This window comes from Labrus bergylta, chromosome 14 (genome assembly GCF_963930695.1).
Source record: "Labrus bergylta chromosome 14, fLabBer1.1, whole genome shotgun sequence".
NCBI classification, from domain to species: Eukaryota; Metazoa; Chordata; class Actinopteri; order Labriformes; family Labridae; genus Labrus; species Labrus bergylta.
Window position 1 is genome coordinate 3407009 of NC_089208.1, and position 25418 is coordinate 3432426.

At 41.2% G+C, this 25418-nt stretch overlaps 1 protein-coding gene across 1 annotated transcript in view; it reads right to left on the reverse strand.

Annotated features, from left to right (window-relative positions):
• Window positions 1-1088: 1088 nt before the first annotated feature.
• The window catches only part of capn5b (calpain 5b), a 70973-nt gene continuing 46643 nt past the window's right edge, over window positions 1089-25418 (reverse strand). Inside the window, exons 6-13 of the mRNA XM_065962904.1 lie at window positions 19535-19728; window positions 17479-17556; window positions 16148-16343; window positions 15956-16078; window positions 15666-15862; window positions 14572-14693; window positions 12869-13005; window positions 1089-9967 (exon numbers count right to left, since the gene is read on the reverse strand). Coding sequence (XP_065818976.1) covers window positions 9785-9967; window positions 12869-13005; window positions 14572-14693; window positions 15666-15862; window positions 15956-16078; window positions 16148-16343; window positions 17479-17556; window positions 19535-19728 — 1230 coding nt within the window. The 3' untranslated portion in view covers window positions 1089-9784. The remainder of the gene's footprint in view (window positions 9968-12868; window positions 13006-14571; window positions 14694-15665; window positions 15863-15955; window positions 16079-16147; window positions 16344-17478; window positions 17557-19534; window positions 19729-25418) is intronic.

Genomic DNA, 25418 nt, shown 5'->3' on the forward strand with positions numbered 1-25418 from the left:
AAAGGCCGGGATGATGTGTTTCTCAGTGCAACATGTGTACAAGCGAGGTGATGTGGTCGTGTTATGAACGCTGGACTCATGAGGCGTGGAGAGACAGACTGAGACACTTCAGGTTTGTTACGCTACGGCTCACATTAGCTCGTTTTAAACTGGATAACAACTTGAAGCCAAATTCAGAAAGAATGCTCCAATATATTTTTTTATTGATCAATAATTAGAAATTTCAGGGGACCCCATTTGAGTGCCATACAACCCCATATGGGGTCTGGACCCCAAGGTTGGAAACGCTGGCTATAGAGGAAAATAAAACAACTACCTTTGAAGATATGGTGATTTTTTTCTGGAGGCTTTAGAGACACAGGAATCTGCAGAAACATGTCTGCACCTCATGTTTTCTAAGAAAATGTTTCCTCTAAATAATTTTTAATGATTTATTCATACAATTTAATACAAGTTAGTAGTGTTACAGTCAAGAATACACTAACCGAGACCAAGACATACCCGAGACCGGAGTGCTCCAAAACCGGGACAAGACCAAGACATTTAGGGATCGAGACAGAGTCGAGAACAAGACCAAGACCAAAACCAAGGCCATAAATATCAATTAAAAGTCATCATCTTGTGTGCATATTTACCGGGGGATAACAATTTAATTATAAATGTATTAAAGTTATTTGTTTTTTTTAAAAAGAGTCATTTTCTTTGTTATCACAGTAATGACCTGAGATCAGTGGTGGTCTTCACCGGTCTTAAATTATAATCTGGAGTCCGCTTAGTCTGAGACCGAGACAAGACCAAGTAAAAATGCTTTTGATTCCAAGACCTTCAAAAAGTGGTCTCGAGACCAAGACTAATTTCGAGTACTACAACACTACAGCATATTATATTAAAATATAATTATGTGTGGCTTAATTTAAACGCTTCAAAATGGATTAAACTTGATGTGAATGATCGTGAATATGTCTGAATGTGTGTTCTGTGTGTACGAGGAGTTATGTTGAAAATGTAAAAAAATAAAATAAATAACAAGAAGAAGAGACGTTTCTCGACTTCCTGTTGAAGTAAAATAAAAGCACAACAAACCCGGCGATGGTTTTCCTGTTTTATTTCAAAGTCATGCCACAAGTTGACATTAAATACAAAAGAAAAAATAATAATTTCAGATTGTAGCTATAAAATAACCACAGTGTAACCGAGAACCAAATCCAACGAACACGCATCGTAAAAGAAAAAGAAAAAGAAAGAAAAGCTCACGCTGAAAGAAACACACAGACAAGCACACGGTACAGAACATACAGCACAGCTCTCTGAAACCTAGCTATCAGTAAACATACCTGTTTGGAACGCAAGGTCAAAGTGGATATATAAAAAATTAACAAGGTTATAAAATACTGATAAAAGATATTTGTTATAAAGACTGTAGCATCTTCTAGAAGTGTCACCATGCAGTAGGTATTCCAGTCTCCAGTTAATAAACATCAGCAGAAAAGTACAAGAAGAATCACAAGCTCATTCCTTGAGTGGACAAGACTCGATCTCAGATAAAAATGTCAATGACAAGAATGCAGAAGGTTTCAAAGTGATCTGGTTGTGACGGAGCCAGATCCAATACAGTCTACAAAATGCTTTCATCGAGATAAACAGAACACAGCCTTTCTGCAGCTGCTTGTTTGTTCCTGGACTCATGCAGCCGTATCTGAGTTAGCTTTAAAAATCGGCAGGCAAAGCAAACCTCAAACTGCAATCGTGTCATAGCTCGGTGTGGAAGCAAAAAGAAACAAACTTTTAAGGAAAAATCTTGGAAAGAATTACATAAAATGTTCTTTTCAGGGCTCCAAATCTGGAATCTGTGTATCTTTTCTTCGTCCCAGGAAACCTTGTTACTTACTTACTTTTCATTATTTCAAAAAAGAGATTTTAAAGGAACTACAAGATGCCTGTTGCATCTTTAACAACATACTGTAATCATTCCTTTGCATAACACTACTGATTAGTGGGAGGGCAACCTGAAGAAGTGGCTCCTGATAATATAAGTGAGCATTTTTATACCCAAAGTTAGTTCAGTTTGTTTGCTGAATCAACAGCTAGTGACGCAATCAGGAATTTAAGGTAGTTAGAGTTGGTACTGGTGCAATAATGGAAGAACGTCGATGTAAAGTAGCGCCAATCGTGCTCGAAAGTTTGACTTTCACAGGTGGTGGAGGAGAATATTTATGATAAATAAAATGTCATTGTGGTAACAAAGCTTTGACTAACTATACAAGCTATTCAAAACAACATCAACATTTATACCTAAAACCTTTTTTTAGATTGACACTTTTAGACCAATATGGATAAAAATAAAAACAAAGATGTTTGATTGAATGCTGTTAGCCGCTTAAGGATTTGTTTCATATAATTCACAGCTGCTAATCGAAAAAATGTAAACATGGTTTTAGCACGATGGCTGAAAGGACAAAGTTGGATGCAGTGATACCAGTCTTGTCAGTTGATATGATAGACTGTAAATACTAATTCACAAAGCCTGAGTGACATCATCCGTCTGTTCCTGCAGGGGGCGCTGGAGTCCCATCGATGGCGGCCTCCATGTTGGAAATCCTGTCTCAGCCTAACTTTCAGTCAACCTAACGACAGGCTGAGAGATGGAGCTTGACAAACTGTGATATCGCGCCCACCAGCTACACACCTTATTGGGAATAACTCTTATCTTTCATCAAATCAAAACGGATGAGTCATCAAAAAATTCAGTGTGAGCCCATCGAGACATGAGCTAATAAAAAGTATGTGCTTCTTTTTTTTGGTTTTCCTGGGTCTATAGCCAGATTTCACAGTGCAAGCTGCTCCCCATCTGTGTTTGTTGTTGGTACAAGGAAGTGTCACGTCAGGCTTTCTTGAAAAATCTGCTGCCAGAACCCTCGTCCAGTTACTGTATTCACTCAGTCATAAGGTTTATGTTACTTTCTGATTGCATACACATGTACACTGGAAATAAGTCTCCAAAATTTGGTGGAGCCATTCTTTAGCTGGGTGTGAGATTCATGCTAAGCTTTTAAGCTAATGTAGCTTGTTATTGCTAACTTCTTCAGGTTGTCCGCCATCTTGTTTACTCTGAAGTACAAGGTAGATCACACTATCCTGTCTGAAGAAAAGATTTGGACCAACTGGGAAATAATTCACTTGATTCCTGCAAGTATTCTAGCTGATCATTCCAGAACATCAACCCTCTGAAATATACTTTATAATATCCATCGTTTCATGAATCCCATAATATCAACTGAGAAGTCAAGTTGCTGCTACTTTTATATACATACTGTATACTGCAGGGTACTGGATACAAATATTAGAAAACTGTTTTTAATGCATGCAATTGTGCAACACAAGCCTTCTAGTTCACACAGTATGTTTATCAAAGTAGCAACAGCGGGTAATGTTTTAACGACACTCTGAGAAACAAAAATATATATTCTGTGACTCTGCAATGGTTGCGAGCGGTTTTTTGCTACATGCACTGGCATTTTGTTTTTTTTGGATTCGTTACAAAAAGTCACCACCGTTCCCAAGCAGCTCAGCTTCATTTGAATGTTTTCGTGTTCGGAAAACCTGCTTTGGCATGGCCGTGCGGAAAAGTATGTACAGAAAAACTGATAAGCTTTTAAAGTAACTGAACGAAAAACACAAAAAAAACATACAAGGTCCGTTCACTCCAACCAAGCCTGGTCAGTCTAGTAGCTGGAGTGTTTGTGTATTTATGTCATTGTCTGAAGGTCCTGACACACCAAGGAGATCGTCGGCCCTAGTTTTTGTCGCTAGCTGTCGCCCCCATCTGTCTTTTATCGTTCGATTCAACATGTTGAATTGGCGTCTGACTGTTTTCTATCAGATATTATTCTCAATTGGAAGTGCCTATATTACAAGTGGTGGGTCACAGCGGTGTGAAAATGGTCTTCTCGTAACATAACAACGGTTTATATATCCACATCCTTCCCCGTCCTCCACCTCTTCCGGTTTCCCCTTTTTGGAACGACGATTACAGACTACCGCCCCCTGCTGGCAAGGAGAGTTATTTCCTCTCATGCATGCGCAGAACATACGTCGTCGTTGGCCGTCGGCTGTAGTCTTTGCGGTGTGCAACTTTTTGGCCAAGATTTGAGGCGGCGTGGGGCAGCGCCATTAGTTCTTTGCCGTCTGCTTGGTGTGTCAGGGTGTGTGTGTGTGTGTGTGTGTGTGTGTGTGTGTGTGTGTGTGTGTGTGTGGAGGTTAACAGTAAAAGCCTTAACACTTTTGGCAATTATGACAAAGACAGAAAATAAAAAATAAAAACAGTTGAAAAAACTTAAAACTTGTACCAAAATAAAAACCCTTCAAAATATAAGTTAGTCTTTCTTACATTTGTCCAACAATAAGATTAAACATCTTCACAATGTACAATATGTCTTCATCACTTAAAAGCATTACTCTCAGTAGACTGTTTGTCCTTTTGGCACTGCTGTGGCATGTGAGGAAAAGCTTGGAGAGAAACGACTTGTTAAGATTTCACATCGAGCTCGACACCCCTGTTATTTGTGCTCCTTGCTCTCGCCATCAGCGTCAGACTGTAAGTGACTCTGAAGCACAAATACTCTCATGTATCAGAGCTGTCAGGTTGCGTGTTAGAGGCTGTGTTTCTGTGCCACATCCAAACAAACACAATAAAAAGAAATAACACAACTGGCTGCTGCTGACATGTTGATACTAGAACTCGGGATATTAAGTCTTTGATGGGTGGAGGAACGCCTCCATTGTCAGATATGGAACATTCATGAACACCAATTCACTCCTTGTCAACCTTAACCTCCATTAACTCATGTCCCTTAACGTTTGGCAGCACTTTGAAGATGAGTTCAGGCACAGCAACGCCTAAAGCATTCTCGCATGTTTATATCTGAAATACTAACATGATGAGTTTTAGCAATGTAAACAATCTTGTTTGAGCTTGATAGCATGCTAATACGAGCAGAACAACTGATGCCATTATCTTTGCAGATATTTAGCTCTTAGATTGATTAAATAAAAGTGGGTGATGGAGCTATATGAACATCTCGAGAAGGACCAAAGTGATAAGCATTCATCCTAAGGGGAATATGAATGGCTGTGCCAAATGTCACAGCGATGCATCCAACAGTTGTTGGAAATATTCACTCAAAACCACAAATATCAACCGGCCTTTACCACTTTAAATGTTCAGCTGAAGCCCTCACTTTGCAAGATAACTGTGTGTTACATTTAAAGAAATTGGTGACGGAGCTACATGAGAATGTCAGGTTTGATGAAAGTCATTGGTTATCATCGTGAGTGGAATATGATTGGTTGTATCAAATCCCAGAGTGATGCACTGAGCACTGTTATAGTGCCAAGAAAGATAGCCTGCTGAAGTACAGTAAGTGAAAATGTTTTATGTGCAGCCACAATGTAGGAAATCCTAGATGAGCTTTTTCATACTTTGAAAACAACTTCAATTGGGAATGTTGCTGCTAAATGACTCACTGATTCTGAAACCCTTTGACAGAGACGTACTGAAATATCCTCCAGTGGAGATAAAGGGTTTAGTAAGAAGGTCTCCACCTTGTAACGCAACAAGTAAACACAGCGTCAGCATTTATGAGGATTCATGAGCACATCCTGCACAATTTAAAGACCTTGGACTGGCATCTGCAATAAGTAACCGAGTGTGTGACGATGGAAATGTGTAATCTAAGTCATGAACATTGTGCTCACTTTAAATGTAGACAACAAGTCGCTGCTAGCTAAGAACTGTTGAACATACCGCTAAGGCTATGTAATGAAAACTTGTATCTAACACTGATCGATGCAGTGATCACTTTAGCTTCATAATCACTGCTCCTCCTGGTGGAAAGATAAACGTTTGCAACTAGTTTCCACAAGTGGCGCTACAAGTCCACCCTCGTTGACTACACCCTCGACTACGTCATTGGGTATATCATTACAGGACTCTGTAAGGTCGGAGCATGGACCCAGTCCGGTCGAGGTCCCACCACAGAAATAGGGGAAGTTGTTGTTGGCTTCTTCTGTATATATATCCTGTACAGACGCTGAGGGAAAACTTCCCAGTAATAAATGATTGGTTCTTATTGGTGGTTCATGAACTGTGTTTTCTTTGCTGCCCTCCTTCCAATGACAAATCCAACGTCTTCATATTTCCTGTCCTGCGCCTGATCGTACTCCATCACACAAACTATAAGGCTTTACAAAACAGGTGTAAAGTAAAAAGAAAACCTTCAGCCATAAATAAATGTTGGCACAGCTCTAACGATGGCACTGATATTCCCTGTCACACTGACTGAAACTGGACTTTGAATTGGCATTCATGAATGTACCATGTAGCAGTTATTAGTCTTAGGTAAGGTTGAACGTTATATATTTGTGATCTCTTGAGTAGAGAATTAACCGTAAATCTGGATGTGAAATGTCCATGATAACAAAACACGGATTGGAGACTGGTGTGTTGAATTCCAACGAGCCAAATTAGGGTTCAAATGTTAAGAGTGGAGTTGATGCCATTGTCTTCTTGCCTGAGTTTGCGCCTCTCAAAAAAATGCTAGAACATTTGATTAGTGACTCAGAAAAACAGAGGGACAAACTGGGGCTTCTTTCACCCACTGGTCTGTGTACCTTTAATTTCAACAGCCTGCTCCTTTGGCACCAAAACTCTCTCATATTAAATCTTCATTTTACCGTCATTCATACTTGTTTTGAACATTTCACATCATTGGCCTGGGCGGCGGGGGGGAGATTAGAGTCACAACTGGAAGCCACTGCCCACATCAGCCTGGCTCTAATGGAGCAGTTTGGAGGCAAGCGCCTTGCACAAGGACACTTCAGCGGTGCTCAGTGAGGGGGGGGGGCTTCTGTTTTTCACCTTGACTGTAAATAAAAACCAGCATCTACCCAGGAACATGTCGAACCTTACTCTGCTTGGCACTGCACTGCTAACAAGCTAACATGACCTTTCTCAGAGTCCTCTGTTTCCGTCCCTCTGTCAGACTGAAAACAACACCGAAGAGCACAGAGAAGATAAAATAGCACCTAAAAAGTAGTCAACAAACTGCTGCTAATGTTCATCGATGCTAGAGGCATTAAGAATGCATCACTGTATAACAAGACATAACTGTTTCAAAACCTGTTGATATGATCAGACTGACATGTGGTGCATTAGTGTAGACATGCTGACTGCTCAATACTAGCATTTCCAAGACTTCTCAGATAGAAAGAATAGATATATATAGTAACAATTGAACAGTACAATACAAGGCCATGAACATATCGGAAAGAAACTCATGCAAGACACATTTATAAAGATGCTGTACATAAAGGTGTGTGATCAATTAAAATGACCGATTAAAAGATCAATTAAATGCCATGTGTGACAGTTCAAGTAATGGAAAAAGGCGCTGAAAATCAGGAAAACCAACTTGATAGTTTGACTGAAAATTAGTCCACTGACTGTCATACATTCAAAGGAAATGTCTTAAAAAATGACTTAAACTTACATTTTAAATTCTTCATATGAAACACAGGGATGAAAAAAAAAACTGTAGACATTAAAAAAAAGTTAAAAAAAACTTGGAATGAAAAGTCTCTGCAATGATATTGCACTTTTAAAAAGTAAACAACAAACAAACACATGTTGTGATTTTCTTTTTGGGCTTCTGTCACAAAAAAAAAAAAAAAAGCCTCGGTGCCAAAAGGTCAAATCGGATGCAACATGATCTACACGAGAAATGCAACAGTTCATCAGAGATACTGTAAGTTGTACCAGTGTCGGTTCAATGATTCAAAAAGCGATCTGAAATCCATCTGAAAATCACTCAACAGTCCGTCAAATGTCCCGTAGTCGTTTTCCTGCTGCAGAGGCAAAAGCCAGGACCGAGGCGATGGCACAGGTTGTTTGGCAGGATGTCTCCTCTGCTCGCCCTCCTCTCTCTCGCTTTCATCCTTAAGGGTCTTTGTTTGCCCCTAAATTAAATAAAGTGCAAGGTGTGATGTTTCCCTAAAGGGCTGTTTTTCCTCTCAGTTCACACCTTTCCACAGAGATCGTTTTCCTTCCAGGTAAATTAAGAGATATACATTCGCCCCAAGCACTCCCAGATACTCCCATTTAGAGCAAGGCTGGATCTAGCAGAACACACACACACACACACACACACACACACACACACACACACACACACACACACACACACACACACACACACACACACACACACACACACACACACACACACACACACACACACACACACACACACAGTCCAACAAACATACATTACACTCACGCCTGTTCTGTGCCAACAGCAGAAGCACAGCTGCTGTCTCTCCTGGGTCATGTGACTTGAGTCTTTTGGCCCCGGGGCCCAACAGACTCAAGTCAAGAGGAAGCGTCAGGCAGTGGTGTTGCCGTTTAAGAGATGATGTGGCACAGGGGGTGGTGTTTGTAGCTAGGCCAGGCCGGGGCCAGGCCAGGCCAGAGCGGTCCAAAAAGGGACTAAGAGAGCGGAAGGTTCTTGGCTCATCTTTGGTCCCATAAAGCACTTGATTATGTCAGGGTGAATCTTTGCACTCCGTTAAACTGGGAAGGTGTACACACATGTTGGAAGGAGGAAAAGGGGGTAGCACTATCAAATCACCGGCTGCTAAGCTACGACCGGAGAGATGTGCAGCACAGGCAAAGAGTTCAGTTTTTTGTTTTTTTTAAGCCATGCAGTTTTTAGGATCGTCCATAGCAACCGGCAGAAAGCGTCTCGGGGAAGTCTGAAAATGGTTCTAAGTGATGGAAGACGGGGAGGCATTAAGATTTCACACATGAGCGCGCCCACAGAACAACACAGAAAAGCTCTCAGAAGAGGGAGAGAATAGCTGCTGTTGGCTATCGGTTTTTGTAAAGTCCACAGTAAAAAGTGACAGACAGTGCTGCATGCTCTCCAAAAGCACCGGCAAAAAACTGGTGACGACTTGAGGGGGTCTAGGTGAAGCGGCGGACGGGGGGCAGGACTGAAAGCCATGTACAGTACATAAAAGAGTACACAGGATGTCAATATATGTGGAAACGATGACACAAAGCTGGATGTCATGTCGGGACTTTTTAAGGGCAGGAAATGGAGGCTGTGCTAACAGTGAGGACAGCTGATGGAGAAGATAAAGTATTTAACATAACCCCCCCGCTCTGACTCCTCAAGGTGGAGAGACAGACTCAACCTTAAGGCAATGCATAGCCCTTGGAAACATTGGCACATGCATGGAGAGTGCAGAAATTGTCTGCATACGTATTGTGTGTGCATGTATGAGTGTGTGTGTGTGTGTGTTTGTGTATTTGAACACAACATTGTGCAGAATAAAACATCTTTGTAGATTAGAGTCAAATCGATGCACTGATTTCATAAAACTCTGGGTCATTGAGTGGGCTGCAATGGAACTCGTCTGTAATACATTTCTGATGCAAACACTCCTTAATGGATCATTTTGGCATAAATGTGTTAAAGAAATACTAAATTAAAGATTTTCTGTGGTCACCTTCTGTTCAGAAATAAAGGTGCAGGCCTTCAGAAAAAACATGAATTCAAACGCTGAAGAAAATGGGCAACCGATAAAAAAAGTGCAAGCAGCTGAAAAAAAACAAAAAAACAGCTTCCGCAGTGTCTGGAGTCAAAAAACGGTAAATGACCGTCGGACACGATAGATCGCCACCTTGAGTTTTCTTTCTATCGTTGCTTAAAGGATGGGGGCGGGGTCAGATGTTGGTGAGCGTGGTGGAGGTAATGAGGCGCACAGTGAGTGTGCCCGGGAGGTCGTTGTCCTGGCGGCTGCCCTTGTCGCGGAGGTGGAGCGTGTGCTGCTCCTGTCGCTCGTTGGGGTCGCTGAACAGGATCACCTGACCCAGAAAGGTGTCCACGATAATGTTCTTGTTGTAGATCTGTTGGCCGCTCGATGAGGGGGGGGGGGGGAAGGAAGGAGGTCCGAAAGGAGGAAACCAAGAAAGGAGAGAAAAAAGGCAAGTGAGCAGAAAATACAGTGGGGACAGAAGGTTTCAATCGATAGAGGGTTGTGACACAGAGAAGCAAAGAGAGGAAAGTGCTGATGTACGGAAGTAAAGAAATAAGTGAAAAATTTGAAATCTCACCAGGCTTTATATTTGATTTATAAAATACAGGAAGTCCAAGAGTCTTTGTCCTCTGTTCAAGCAGAGACGGACAAAACTGTTGGCATTAGAATAGAAAAGGATCCAAACTAGGTATTCTTGGCGTTAGCTCCAGGTCTGGAGAAAAAGGCAAAACTACTCACTATCATGCTGGATTTGAAGAGTCTAAAAATGTAAATTCTCGTTGGCGTTTCTTGTTTTGGATTTTGAAAATTTCAAAAAAATCAGAGACTCGGAAAAAGACCAAGTACTTTGAGTTTTCTGTTGAATCTTTCATCACAAGAAGTTACACTGATTCACAAAGTCTGTATCATGCACATCCACCCACATTATGAATTTGGTATGATCAATTATTATCAATTCTTCCAATGCACTGCGAGGAACTTTAGGCGAGTTTGTAAAAGAATGGCCATTTTGGTAACGAGAGGTAAACAGTAACTTGTGTTGGAGCAGACTGAGCTTAAAGGAGCAGCATGTAACTCTGACCCCTAGTGTTTAAAATGGGTACTGCAGTCCAGATTCTAAACATTGTAGAGAGCTGTCTCCCCCCCCACTCTCTAGAGTGGATGCTCACTCAGGTCACCATGTGGTGGACTCTGAAGCTTCAGTGTTTATCCAGCTCTGCATGGGTCTGTAAACCTTTCTGTGTTCTAACCTCTCTCCATTTTTCAAAAGCATCTCCAATATTGATCCTAGTTTGAGCACGTTTCTGCTCGTGGAGCTTAGTTAGCAGCTTCACACACATTAATAAAGAACTGGGAACTACTTTTCATTTATCATAATAAACATTTAAAAAAATGTAAGTGTGAGCCGACATTTGGGTTCAGACGGCTGCTGAAAGAGCAACTGAATAAATGATAAAGAGGGAACAAGAGATATTAAAGTTTAAAGGCAGAGTCAAGAGCTTCTTCCTGAAAAATAAAAGAGAGACTTATACAAAAGTAATGCCGCTCAATTATCCCTTCTGGGCCTCCATATATGTGTGGTGGTGACTGTTTCTGCAGAGACTCTGAAATCTGACTGGATTTTACTGTTTTGTTTGTGCTGGTTGACTCTGGACGTTTGTGGGCGGAGCTGGTGGAAGGAGTTACGAGTGGAATTCAGCATCTGGACGCGATTCAAACCGGTGAATATGACGGACGTGGACGTAGCGGCAAAAGCGAATACCAAGCTGATAAAACTCATTCCACAACGAGGGTGAACCTTGTGTTGGATTTCACCTGAAGACGTAGAGTTGGTCTGCTTTCCGTGGGACAGTCAGGTGACAAACACCGGGGGTTAGCTCGTGCTAGCGTGAGGTAGCTTGCAGTGAAAGTACGAGCAGTATGAGGCCGGGAGGAGGGGCCCAGTTTGAATGTTCTGACTCTACCTTTAATTTTCTCTGTGAGATGTTTCTTTATTTCTTTGAGCAGTCGCCGTGCAACAAACAGTCAACAGCTCGACTTCTCCGAGGAGAGGCGCTCTGTGTTTTTCACCTCTTCAAAGCTCCTTTTCATTCGTTTTATGTCACTTGACTTTAAAGTGACACAACCCGGTAAGGACAGAGCTACTTTGTCGTTAAGTACTTGTGAGTGGAATTGCTTTTTAAAAACAGTTATCAAACTTTTTCAATCTGCCATCGGTTGAATCAAGTCTTCATGTGTTTTCTTCAGACTTCACAGATCTGAATCATAGTCGCCCTGATAATGTGGAAAATAAACGTTTCTGTCCGGCTTCAGCCCGAGGGTCAGTGTGTTTGTTTGACTGAGAGTTAAGACAATGCATAATGTGTTTATTAAAAATGATATAGCTAATAAATAGTTGATTAAACCTTTACTATACAGGGATGTGTCTATGATGTCCTGACAAAGACTTGAAACGTGTAGACACATCCCTGTTTAATAAAGGATTCTTAAACTGCATTAGAGTGCCTCTGACTGTGTCTGTTATCAGGACAGTCACCTTTGTATCAGCTATTTGATTTCTGTCCCCTCGTCTTGAAGATCACCTGACTTCTCTACATTTTGTTTGACCCAGTACAGCGCTCACTTCTACCTTTTTTTCCCATTACAAATGACATACTGGGGGCGCTGGTGGCGCAACGGTTAGTGCACGGGTCCCATATATGGAGGTTATAGTCCTAAAAGCGGGCGGCCCAGGTTCAAATCCAGCCTGTGGCTCCTTTCCCGCATGTCGATCCCCACTCTCTCTCTCTGACTTCCGTCTGTATCCACTGTCCTATCTCTCCAATAAAGGCACAAAAGCCCAAAAATAAATCTTTAAAAAAAAGAAAAAAGAAAATGACATACTGATGTATTTTTGATTGACATGTGGTTTAAGTCAAAGTCCTGATCACTTGGCTGGAAATAAAAAGTCAGCAAGAGAAAGCATCTCCTGTTGCTATTAAGATATCTCTGGATGAAAGTGCATGGCTCTAATCTTTTACAGTTGACTTCATTATCAGTCTTTTAACCTTTACATTATCTGTTAGTTTGGAGATACTTACAATAGAAAAGAGTTAGCATTAGCATTAGCATTCAGTGTCAGTAAAGTCTGGTGTCTCTGGTCGTACTGATGTCTGAAAGCGTCCATGAACAGGATCTGTTCAGCTCGCCATCATAAGAGTGCTTTTTGTAAATGCAGCTTTCTGTGTACGCCCCCGCAGCGGGTCGTCGTGTGCAGAGAGTGACAGCTCACCTCGATGTGGATTCCCTCCTTGGGTTTCTTGCGGTAGAACAGGCCTTTGATGTCGAAGTTTGGGCACCGTGCGTCCTTTTGAACCGGAGAACGAACCCTCTCTCCTTCACAGGTGATGATCACGTACGGATCTACAGCTGGAGGAGGAGAACTCCTTTAGAATCAGACGACTGTGCTGATAACAAAACACTGTGATTAATATGCTACTGGTTTGTTTGTGCACACGAGTATCTGATGAAGTATGTCGATACGGTAAAACTGTATTTATTTTATTTTCTCTCCTATTTATATACCCACGACCTGTCAGATTTATTGAAAGATCAAAACAGCTGATGAGGGTCTGTGGACATTTAGTGTGCTGACTTTTCTGTCTCTTTATAGATTTATTGAAGGACCCGACCCCGAGGATGGAGATCAGTAGACCTCAGTCCAGCTCCATCACAAACAAATACAACTAAATAATGCTGCATAATACAGAAGCCTCTTTATTTACGAACTTGTGATGTCATCGATTACTCTCAGCGTACAACCTGATGTGAAATTAATAATCTAACATCTGCTACTTCTAGTTCATTTCACTGTTGATACTTTTGTACTTTTATTTCCGTTTTTCCAATGAAGAACTTTGAGTAATGGAATCCAACACCTCGTTGGATTTTACTTTCCATATTTCTTCTCCTGCTGCTCCATCAGTACAGGAATCTCAATTAGGGCCCGATAAGAGATTTTTGTGGCCGATGCAGATATGGATATTTGGGGAGAAAAAAGAAACAGATACTGATATAACGGCCGATATCTTAGATCTATGTCCGATCTGTACAGATAGATAAAGATATTCACACATGTATTGCTTTGATTCCTCAAATGCAGTTTTCAAACACACGTGGAGAAGATATATAAAGAAGAACAGATGGTCACTCAACTTTCAAATTAATTATAAAATTACACGATACTGAAGAATGGTAAACAACTGTTGTTGCCAAAACAATCAACATGAATTAAACATGCAAAACATCCAACAATGATGTTATATCTAAAATATATTTTGCCTGTCATATGCAAATACACCTTAAATTAAATAAACTCAATTACAATTTAATTATTACTGAAATCAAAATCTAGTAACTACCAATTCAGATTTTTTACAAATATTCTCTTCTTTATGTTTCTAATTCTTATGACGGCCTGTTTCAATGTCTAATCTATTTCTACTGTCATTTCTAATCCATCCATCCTGAAGCCATTATGCAGGATAATAACATTTCTGACTCTGGCACCCTCCTGTGGACACTGTGTTAATCATCACTTGGCTCATTATGTCTCTTCACAGATTTTCAGCAGAGCAGTCGCTCATTTAGTGATAACAGAATCATTAAAAAAGATACTATATTTACACACAAACATTCACACGTAGTGGCTTTAAAAGTGGGAGGGGTTTTAGACGTCACAGGTTTGTGCACACACTGCAGGAGGTTTAGACTGAATACTACGGGGCTAGAAGCAAACAGCGATCTACATCTCCAGCAGATGAGGCTACGATACCTTGTGTTTTGTTCAGGAGTCTTTTCTTATTTGGATTGAGGCAGTGAAGCTCTGTGGGCGTTTACAGAAGTTTTATAGAGCTTTGTGATAAAGAGAAGTGATAAACAACAGATTCAGTGTCAGGATGACATTTTTATCCACCATGTGTCGTGTGGTCTTACCTCCATTGGATTCCTGTCCCTGCAGACCCTCAGCGTTCAGTACATGGACCTGAGTGACCAGCTGAGGGTAGCCACACATCCCCGTCCAGCACGTCTGAGGAGGCTCGTCCAGAGACAGCTCTCTGGGAAACAGACAGCATACGGGACTGTTAAGCAACCGTTTAAGACAAATTAACTTCTGTTCTTTAAATCATTTTGTTTAATGTTAAGTCAAAGTACTTTTTTTGAGGGTTGGGCAATACCTTCCTATCTGATCAGACATTAAGGAAACATGCTATGTTGAAGTGCTGGCTTCTCTGACAACAATGCAGCAGCCAGTATGTCCTCCTTCTAACTTTAGATTCTGCTCCTGAATGCTCTGGATTTGTTTGGACCAGAGAAGGTAGGCGCTTTTAAGGCTGACCCCCCACCACACGGCCGTTTTGGACGCCCCTCGGTTTGCCAGATATGAGAGCAGTTATCAGGTCAACAGGTGTTGCAGCGATGGAAGCGGTCAAGAGAAGTGGTTCAGATAGAAGTGATTGTACCCGACCTAAAAAGCCTCTGCATGTTTCTAATAAGCTCCACGAGCAGAAACGTGCTCAAACTAGGATCAATATTGGAGATGCTTTTGAAAAATGGAGAGAGGTTAGAACACAGAAAGGTTTACAGACCCATGCAGAGCTGGATAAACACTGAAGCTTCAGAGTCCACCACATGGTGACCTGAGTGAGGGGGGGGGGGGGGGGAGACAGCTCTCTACAATGTTTAGAATTTAGACTGCAGTACCCATTTTAAACACTAGGGGTCAGTTACATATCGCTCCTTCAAGTTTTTGGGGGATACTTCAGCACAGTTAAAATTGTAAAGCTCAATTAAAAGCATGTTTAAATACTAACAGGATGATGTTGTTGCATATCTGCATGTTCTTGTTTTACTTATCTCCCAGGAATGATTCATAAAACATGTGAATGATTGAGTACATGGCTTAAAAAAAAAAAACAAAGTGATTGATTCAAAGAAACAATAATAATTATTAAAAGCCATGTTTAAAAAATGTGCGCAGCTGCTTCTAAGACATTTTATAAGTGTCGAGTGTTATAAATGTGCTTTACTTGCAGTCTGAAGGCACATCAGTGAAGACACGGAGCAGGAAGTCGCCCTGCTGCCCGGGGTCAAACGTTGTGGGAATGATGACGTAGCGGCCCTCCTTTAGCTCCTTCCTGAGGAAGACGCAGCGCGAGTTAATGTAGATGGAGCCCGCTACTTTCTGCTGGGCTGAGTGCATACGGTACTTTCGATTTAGCTCCACCTGCAGGAAGAGAAGATTTTTATTTATTTTTTTAGTTCTTTTGACTGTGAACGGAAGACGTTTGGTATTCCTGCACGAGCGTGTGTTTTGTACCCGATGAATGTCGAAGCCTATGGCGAGGTTTTCTCCTTTCCCCTCTTTGGGTGTGGCTCTCTTCTCTTTTTGCTGTAAGCAGATCAGCACCTCGTCCTCCGACTTCTTCACGTCGAACACGTACTGCAAGAGAGAGAGAGAGGGGTCAGACTCTCCTCACACACCCACCATGTCACCACCACCTGGACTCACCTGTGGGTTCTGCAGGAAGGTGGCTTTGTGATTGATGCAGCCTCCGGACCGGTTGCGGAGGGGGTCCTGCCGATGGACCCAGGAGCCCCTCATCACCTCCTCCTCCCAGGTTTTGTGGATGCTAAGGTAGGAGGTGTTGATGAGGCGGCACAGGATCAGGTCGGTGAAGTACTGGCAGAAGTCGTCGAAGGTCATCCTGCAAGGAGGTCAGGAAAAGGAGAGGAGAGAAGAGACCGGAGAGAGTGGATACCAACTAGAGGGAAAAGCTTGAAAGAAGAAGAACCTTGAATAGGTGCAAAAAATAGAGGAAATGAGACCAGGAACAAAGAAAAGGGTTACATGTTACAGGGGGGGACTACAAGTTCTGGTGCTGACATGGAATGAGATCTTATTTTAAATCATGTGGACTCAATGAAAATCAAGATCTTACTTTTATTCATACTTTTAAAATCAGAGTTTCTCTCTTCTGACAGCGAAAATCAACAAAGATGTTTTGGTGTATAAAGAGGGGAACAGCTAGCCACAGCCACAAGACAGCTTTATAAGTTTCTATTTATTATGTAAATGAAGTCACTGCAACAAACTATTGATTTACACTTTGGTAAGAGAAATAAAACAAAAATAATAATTTAAAAGTGCTGGTAGGTTGTTTCTGTAATCTTTGGCTCGCAGTTTCCCCTTGTTTCCAGTGTTTGTGCTAAGCTAACTTGCCCCTGGTTGAAACCTTGAGTGGTGTCGATGTTCTCATCAAACTCTCAGCAATAAAAACAACAATTATTCTCAAAAGGCTAAACTGTCCTGTAGAATTATTCACTTGAAGTCGTCTAACCAACACTTTTTTTTACTATCATAAATTCACCGGATGATCAGAGAATCAAAAAAGACCAAGTACTTTGAGTTTTCTGTTGAATCTTTCATCACAAGAAGTCTTTGTGCTGCCTTAAGATTATATTTCATCATTTAATCCAAAATGTCCAAAATGCAGAATCCGCTGTAACAGTTTAAACGGCTTGTTTACTCTGACCAAACCGTTAAAAAGTGTTTTCAGACCTACACATCATGACAACTTTTTTTCTGTCTGCATTTCAATCGCCATGGTGATGGGAGAGTAGCTACTCTGAAGCAGGAAGTAGAAATATTCCTCTAAACCGGATCTATGAGCTGAAATATAAGTGGTGCAGTGGGGGGAGGGGGGTGGTGATCCAACAGTTCCAAGAACTATGAAAAACTTCCTATATATATATAGAGATATTTTTTGAACCATGCCAGCACCACGTTAACTCATGGGTCTATGATACGGGATCTTCAGCGGTGCTTTTATGGTTTCTCACCAGAACTCGCCGTCGTCCTGCACAGTGACGCCCAGCTTTTCTCTCTCGCTCTTGCTCACCTTGTTCCACTCCTCCGAGCTGCAGAGAACAAAGACATGAGAGCAAACGCAGACATTAGAGAGAGAAGACAAACAACATCAGTCAGATAAGTTACACAGTAAGTTACTGTGTTCGTGTTTAGAGCCCTGCATGCTGATTCTTTTGTTGAGAGAAAGTTGTTTCAAATTAGCAGAATAATAATTTAAGATATTTGACTGAAAGTTTTATTAACAATTAGCCGGCCAATTAAATCACACTTTCATATGTATTCATTGTTTTCACAGATTTTGTAGTTTCCCTATTGGAGGTTTTTTTTTAATAACCGTTATTGTGACGGACTTCTCTTCTCCCTCGCAAGTTAATAGTCGGCGGGGTTTCACTGCATCTGGGAAGACTGTACATCATTTCAGACCCCTTACACTGTTTTTGTCCACACCGGGTCTTTGTTTTGTTTTGTTGTGTTGGCAGAAAAAAAGTAATGCGTAATTTCTGTACAAAATAATCCACATCCAAAACTCACAGACACAAATTAAATTGATCAAATCTGGAGGCAGTAAACAACATTCCATCAGGTCGCTGTGGCTCAATTGGTAGATTGGGTCATCTCCTAACTGGAAGGTCGCGGGTTCGATCCCCAGCTCCTGCAGCAACATGTCCGACTTGTCCTTGGGAAAGACACTTAACCCCAAGTAGCTCCTGCTGCTTTGTTGGTGGTGGTGGAGTTCCTCCTGATAGCAGCCTCGACCATCAGTGTGTAAATGTGAAGGTGTAAACAAGCTCAAGTCCATTTACCATCCACTAGTAGATCAATAATCTTTTCATGATCTTAATAAAGAAGTATTTAAATACTCACTAACTGTATTTATCTATTTAAATATATAAATGATGTATGTGTCTATCCCTCATGGGCGCCGTTACCTTAAAGAGACCGTTGTGTAGTTAATCCTGTGAATCATACGTTAACATCAAGGTCCACTCTGTATTCACTGCTCAGAGGGAAACACAGACTTTTACTGCGTGCATTAGCTCTGTGTTTATGATGATTCAGTGACACACGTCCACCTCTCGACAGACTGTCAGGCTGCATTTACTGTAACAGGTTTTTATCAAAGCGCGAATCAATTATTCAGGGAGGTGGAGTGAGTGATTGAGAAAGATGAGCGTTGGGAGTCGTGTCTCTTTAATAACATCTTTCTCTCTTTCTTGGCCTTATCAATAATTCAGACTCCATTATGATCCTGCTTTTCTTTTTTTTTTTTTACCACCTCCCTGTTTTTGTTTCACAGAGGCTGGTAAGCATGCAACTCAAAAAGGCTGGAGAGACGTCGAGGGAGCGTGTTTATCTCGGCCTCACCTGTTCCCGTAAGAGGTGTATAGAGTAGCAGAAAGGCAGAAAGAATCAAACAGCCGACAGCTCTGCCAAAAGGATTAAACGGCCTCTTGTGCAAACCGGTCATTTTGATTCACTTAGACGTTTAGATTGGAGGTTTGGTCGGCTCAATTTCAGCCTGTCTGTTTTCGGGGGCGGGGTTCCTGGAAAGCAATATCTAAGCTGCACTTTACTGCTCAAACAAATAACACTCCAACATGGCTGAATTAAGTCGTTCTTCTTCTTTGCTCTGGGACCCATTAGCTTGATTGCCTCTCTTTTTTTTTCTATTGTCTCTGTGACAGTTCCCATTGTGCCATCTTTCTTTGTCAACCTTCTGGAGATGATAAATTATCTGGTGTTGTTTTTTTAGTTGTTTGCTTATTCATCACACGTGCTCCCTCTTGAGAGCCAAGAGGACATGTGCGCTTCGTCATTTTCCAAATCAAATCAGTGAAATGGGCTTAATTGGCCCGGGTCACAACAAGGGTCATGCATGAAAGGAAAATGTTCCTGCTGCTCTGGAAAATGTCTTACTCGTTTGTGCCAAATTGAGGCAGATGGACAAAGAAGGGTCAAAGAGACAAGGTAAGACGATTGGCTGCAGTAGTTCCTCCGTGCCTGTAGGTGGCAGTGTTTATGTTTCACCTGTCACTCCAGGGGCCGCTCCACTCCTTCTCTCCCCAGGGGTTCCTCATGCGGATCATGTGCAGCTTCTCCGACTTGAAGAAGGCGAGCAGTCCGTGACCGAGCCGCACTTTCTTTACGTCCGTCACAGCGTAGGCGTGGCCTTTTACCAAGCCGCAGTCCAGCCGGGCCTCCATGTCCTCTATGGTGGTCGCCTGGACAACGGCAAAGAAAGGCATGTCTAGTTATAAGTTGGTGGAGCCAGAGTGGGAACTCTTGACTTTCTGTCTATCTCTGTTTGTGTTATACTCTGTTTCTCTGTGTATGAATGTTCTTTGGAGGGACTTGTCTGTTTGGACGGTGCTGTGGAAAATAATTTCCCCTTGGGGACAATGAAGTCTAAAGTCTAAAGTCTTTGATAAGTCACACTCGCTGTTTGAATTGGAAGAAAAAAAGAAAGCTTTGTGTCCAAGAGGACTGAATAAAGAGATGATGTTCACTTACTTAAAGCAAACAGGGAGAAAATGGAAACCAAGAAGAGAGATATACAACACGTTTTCGCTTTCAGACTCAGAATGGGAATGTTGAGCCCCGTGGTCTACCACCCAGATGTAAACAAACAGAGTGAGCGAACAGCATCTCATTGCGTGGATCGGTTTGGCGGTATATTGATCTACAAAATGGAGATAACGTTGTATGTGAGCTGACATAGTGACAGAGCAACGCATTTGGCACAGGCATGTTGATGTTAAGATTTCTGCATCTTAAAAGGACGTTTCCCATACAAATACAAATGTATATATGCTTATTCTGACAGTTTACGTTGCTTTCTTCAAATCTATCAAATAAAAAGTATTAAAACAAAAAACAAAACAAAAAAAAAAGCATGTTTTTCCATAGCCACTACAACTTAGCTTAATGTTGCTCATGATGGATTAACATTGGGTCTTTGTAATATAACAATGAGTAAGGTCTTTTACCTGCTTTTTGTAAAGTGTCTCGAAATTACAATTGTTATGAATTAGTGCTAAACAAATAATAATAGATTGATTGATTGACCGATTGATTGATTGAGGATCTCAGAAAGCTGCAGTGTAGGGTTAACCCTCCTTCAAGGTTTTCCAGCTCCAGTTTTCCAAAAACTGTGATTCCCAATTCATAAGTGTTGAAACATATATTCACTTGCATTAAAAGGAAACATATCTGAAGTAATTTTACTCCAAGAACGTATAATGTTGCTCTCTTACAGATTCAGATTGTTTGGAGCAGCTGGTATATTCATTTTTTTAATCTTGGTAAAACTATCCTAAAGTCTTATATCGATCATCTCTTCATGCAGGTACAAGGAAGCACATTTCAGGATTTTGTCTTTGTTGATGTTGCCTGGGAAACCAAACACAATGGAACATTTTGGTGTGTGTATTTCATTAAGAAAATAACAATAATGTGACACTTTCAAATTTGAGCAATGCACCATTTTCAAGTCCAAACATTTGGACGGTACGAGGAAGAGAATCACTGGGCAGCTTTATCAGAAAATTGGTTCTTCGATCCAGTAATTATGTGCTCAGTCTGCTTGGCTTTTTGTGACAGATTACACTGCCAATATCAAACATTATTATCCAACAACAACAACCGAGAGCCTGATTAAAATGGCAACACAAGACAATTAAAAGCAGAGAAAGGACAAATAGATGCTCTGCTTAATGGATTTCTAAAACATGAGTTCATGGAAAATAAGCTTTTCAGAAGGAATATCATTCCCAAGAGTGAGTCCATTGCTGCTTTAACAGCATCTAATGGAGGCCATGATGGCTCCAGGATGTTTGTGTCCAAGTCTTATAGTCTGGTTACATAACACTATAACCCAAGGCAGACCAATATGCACTTTTAGAGCTGATGCTGATATCGATTTTGGGGACAGAAAAAAAATCTGATACAAATATATTGGCCGATATCTTTGTTAGACCTTTGTTCAATCTGTAGAGACAGATAGACTGAGATTTACAAATAAATGCAATGATACCTAAAATGCAGTTATCAAACACATAAAATATGAAATGAAGATACGATGTTTACTCAACTGGAAAGTAATTGCACCCTCTGCTGGTGACAGAGAGCTGCTAGTGTGATAACAATGAAACTCAAATGAAACTATTTAACTCGTGAATAAATCTGGTAATATTGCCGCATATCAGAGATAATTTTAGCAGATTGCCATAGTTACTAGATATGCTGATATCGGCTGATATTATCGGCTGGCCGATTAATCGGTCGGGCTCTACTAAAACCATCACAGTCTGCATGAATTAAATTTTACTCACTGATCTTTTGAAATGACATGATGTGATTATGCCACATTTAGTCCTGAATCCAAAAGTAACTATCAACATTACATTGACTGCAACGGACAGTTAGGACTGCAGAGTGAACTATTGGAACCGACTTTATGGAGCTATTATTGTGGCAAAACTATTTGAATATGTGTACACAGATCCACAAATGTGTAAAAAGATCCACAAATGTGTAAAAAGATCCACAAATGTGTAAACTAATCTGCAAATATGTAGACCAATTTCGAAATGTTTACTTATTTATTAATGGCGGTGAGTTTTTTCAGCTGTAAATCCTGAAAATACACACAAATGATCGCTTAGTGTAAGATCCACAAATGCGTACACATATCTTCAGATGTGACGATCTGCAAACAAAGTCAGCAAACCAATTTGAGATCATTTACCTGAAGACGCTGTGGCAGAAATAAAATGTGCTAAACTTTGAGTCTTCTCTTTTTTGACACTGGAGCAACCAGTGGCATGAAAGGAAGTCTTGGCCTGGATATCCTTTAATCCTTTACACTGATATCAGCTGGCTACATCAGAAGCCCTGACATATCAGCAGAGGCTTAACAGTCACCAGGTGATATCTGAAGGGTTCAGAGATTGATCTATGTGCTGCTGGTCTCTGATCTCAGACGGGTGTGTTTACAATCTGTTCGGTACGGCCTCAACCTCGGGAAAAAAACATCTGTCCAACATGATGACGAGTCTCCATCGATGCCATCAAACTATCTCCTTGAAAAAGCTAGCGACATAATACTGCCCCCCTCATTTAATTTATGACAGATCTTTTCCATCATCGTTTCATTCCAGAGAGATCAACCCACATCTTTTTAGCGCAGGTTCCAAGCACACATGACATTGATTAAAATTCTGTTTGTAGCTCTCACTTGTTCTTCCTCCCCATCAAAGTGCTTTGATTTCTGGAAGATGTCGGCCTCACACTGTTCTAAATGGGTTCAATGGCTTCCTCTTTAACTCTTTTTTTTTTAAACATAGATTAACCACAATTCGGCTGTTAGTGCATGAGCTGCTCTGTGAGAGGGTCCTTCAACAAGTACTATCATCAAAATGACCAAATGAGTGCACGCTTTTCATTTGTGTGCACCTCACGTAAATCTCACACAAAAATGCTGCACTGCATTGAAGAGCCTTTTGAAAGTTGAGGAAGAATTTATGCAGAAGATTTGGCACTATAGTGGTCTGCTATCTTTGCAGCAGGGAGGTGGGGGTTTTCATCCGCACCGGATTTTTAAAAATTACAGCTAGAAAATGGTATAATTATGAAAGGAGCTCTGGGGTCAGCTTCAGAGGATTAAACAATTTTGCCAGAACAGGTATTGACATGGTGCAAAAATGACAAGTGAACTCTTGTGATATAAGTACAATATAAGTATTTGAATGATGTACTATCAGCCTCTGCAGTGTCCTTTGTTTGTTTGCTAATTAGCCAATATTTAAGAAGAAGAAGATATACTTTATAGATCCTGCCAGGGGAAATTACATTTTTGGTTTTTTGGGGGATTTGGAAATTGGTCCAACTACCGGACCAATTTCCAAATTTGGTCTGCACCAGGACTTAAACCAGCAACCTTCCGGTTCCCAACACAAGTCCCTACAGACTGAGATATCGCCCATTTAGGGACGCTGTTAGTTGAGACTCTCCAAACCGAAGAAAATACTTTTTTTGGGATAAAGAAATCAGAATGGACTTTGGGCTGTATATCAGAATGGAGATCAGTTGTAGAAACACTCAGTCTCAGTCTGAACACTAAGGGAGGGGTGGTTAGGATTTATTTGATATCTGCTTTTTTAACGTCTAAAATGTTGCATATTATACTCTGAAGGGACACAAACACATGAATATCTATCTAAAAAGACTTTTCTTAGCCGTGGCTCTGAGCTCACCCTGATGGAGCAGCTGATGAGGCCGTCTCTGTTGTGGACTTTGAGGACTCTTTCAAACAGCTGGTTCCGGGCCACCTCGTCTGTTGCCATCTGACCCTCCAGCAGGTCCACAGGCTCTGAAACCCCACCAGTGAAATCCACCAGCGCATCAGCTGTGTTTCCCCCGTCCAAAGCCTCGTAGATGCCATAAACCCTGCAGGAGGAGGAGAGGAATGGTCGTTACATTTTCAAGGGTTTGTCCATAAAGAAACCTTCAGCAACCCATCATTTTTCAACTTTTTAGATCACATACAAGACTTTGTATGTGATTTTTCACTCTTAAATGTAGAAATCAAGTATATCCTCTGAAAATAACTCTGTGAGTCATGACTGTCTACAATGGGTGTAACACCCGAGTCCCACTGTCTGTGATGTTTTCAGAGTTTTCAGAGTCCTATCTTCACTTTGTTTACATCGCCAGGACGGCCGGCTGACTCCTCCCCTCGTGTATAAAAGTTGTTTAATTGAGGGACTAGAGAAAAGAAGAATAACATACTGTACTCACTGCTTAACTGTGTTTCTAGATCACGCTCATTTCAGGTAAATTTACATGCAGTGTGAAGATACCAGCATGATAAAGATCACTAGCATTAGCATGCTAACACAACATCTGCTGGATCAAAAAAGCACATATAAAGCCTTCAAAGAGTGGCCCATGAGGTCGGTTTGGGAGCAATAATGGAGTCAGGTCCATGTTGTGAAGAATAACACAGAAGCAGACGTCATGCAAGAACAAATCAAGCCACCTTGAAGGTCGCAGACTAAGAACTCGATTGTTCCCATGATCATAAAAATAAATGAATCTAGCAGCGCTAATAGAAACCATCAAGGTCTGCAAGAAAGGTACAAAAAAGAAACGCAGGTTGGTGGACAATGATTCCTTCTTGCTACACCAATATCTTAAAAAACTCAACATTTGACAAAAACCAGCTTGCATTTTTTTTAAAGTTGGAAAGACATCTTCTTTTTTTTTTAAGATTTATTTTTGGGCTTTTTGTGCCTTTAATGCAGAGAGAGGACTGTGGATAGAGTCGGAAACCAGGGAGAGAGAGAGCGGGGAATGACATGCGGAAAGAGGCCACCGGTGGAAGCCAGGTACAGACTTTAGAAAATAACAATAACTTGCAGCATGTCTCTGCGTATCATTATTAAGTCCTCTGTTGTCTGAATATTAAAAAGACACGTCTATTCATTTCATACTGACATTTATTTAAGACTGTTGGTTTATTAGAGGTTATAAACAAAATTTCTCAAAGTTTCAATGAAATGTTGAGTTTTCAGTAATCGTCTTTGTGTCTCTCATTTAAATCTCAATCTGTTTATTTGGCTCTGATACTCACTTGGCGTAGGCCTTTTCCACCAAAGCGCTCCAGAACTCGTTGCTGTCGTTGGAGTGGCAGTAGACCAGCTGGTTGTCCACCGTCGGTAGCCGGTCGTCAATCACCACGTCCACCCACTCGCCAAAACGCCAGAAGCGGAAGTGGAAAATTCCAGCGTAGGATTCTGGCTTCTCTGTGTCCCACTCCTGCTCCTTCCAGTCAGGGATGACCTGGAGGAAGAGGAGGAGGAAGAGGGGGAGGAGGAGGAGGAGGAAGAGGAGTAGGAAGAGGAGGAGGAGT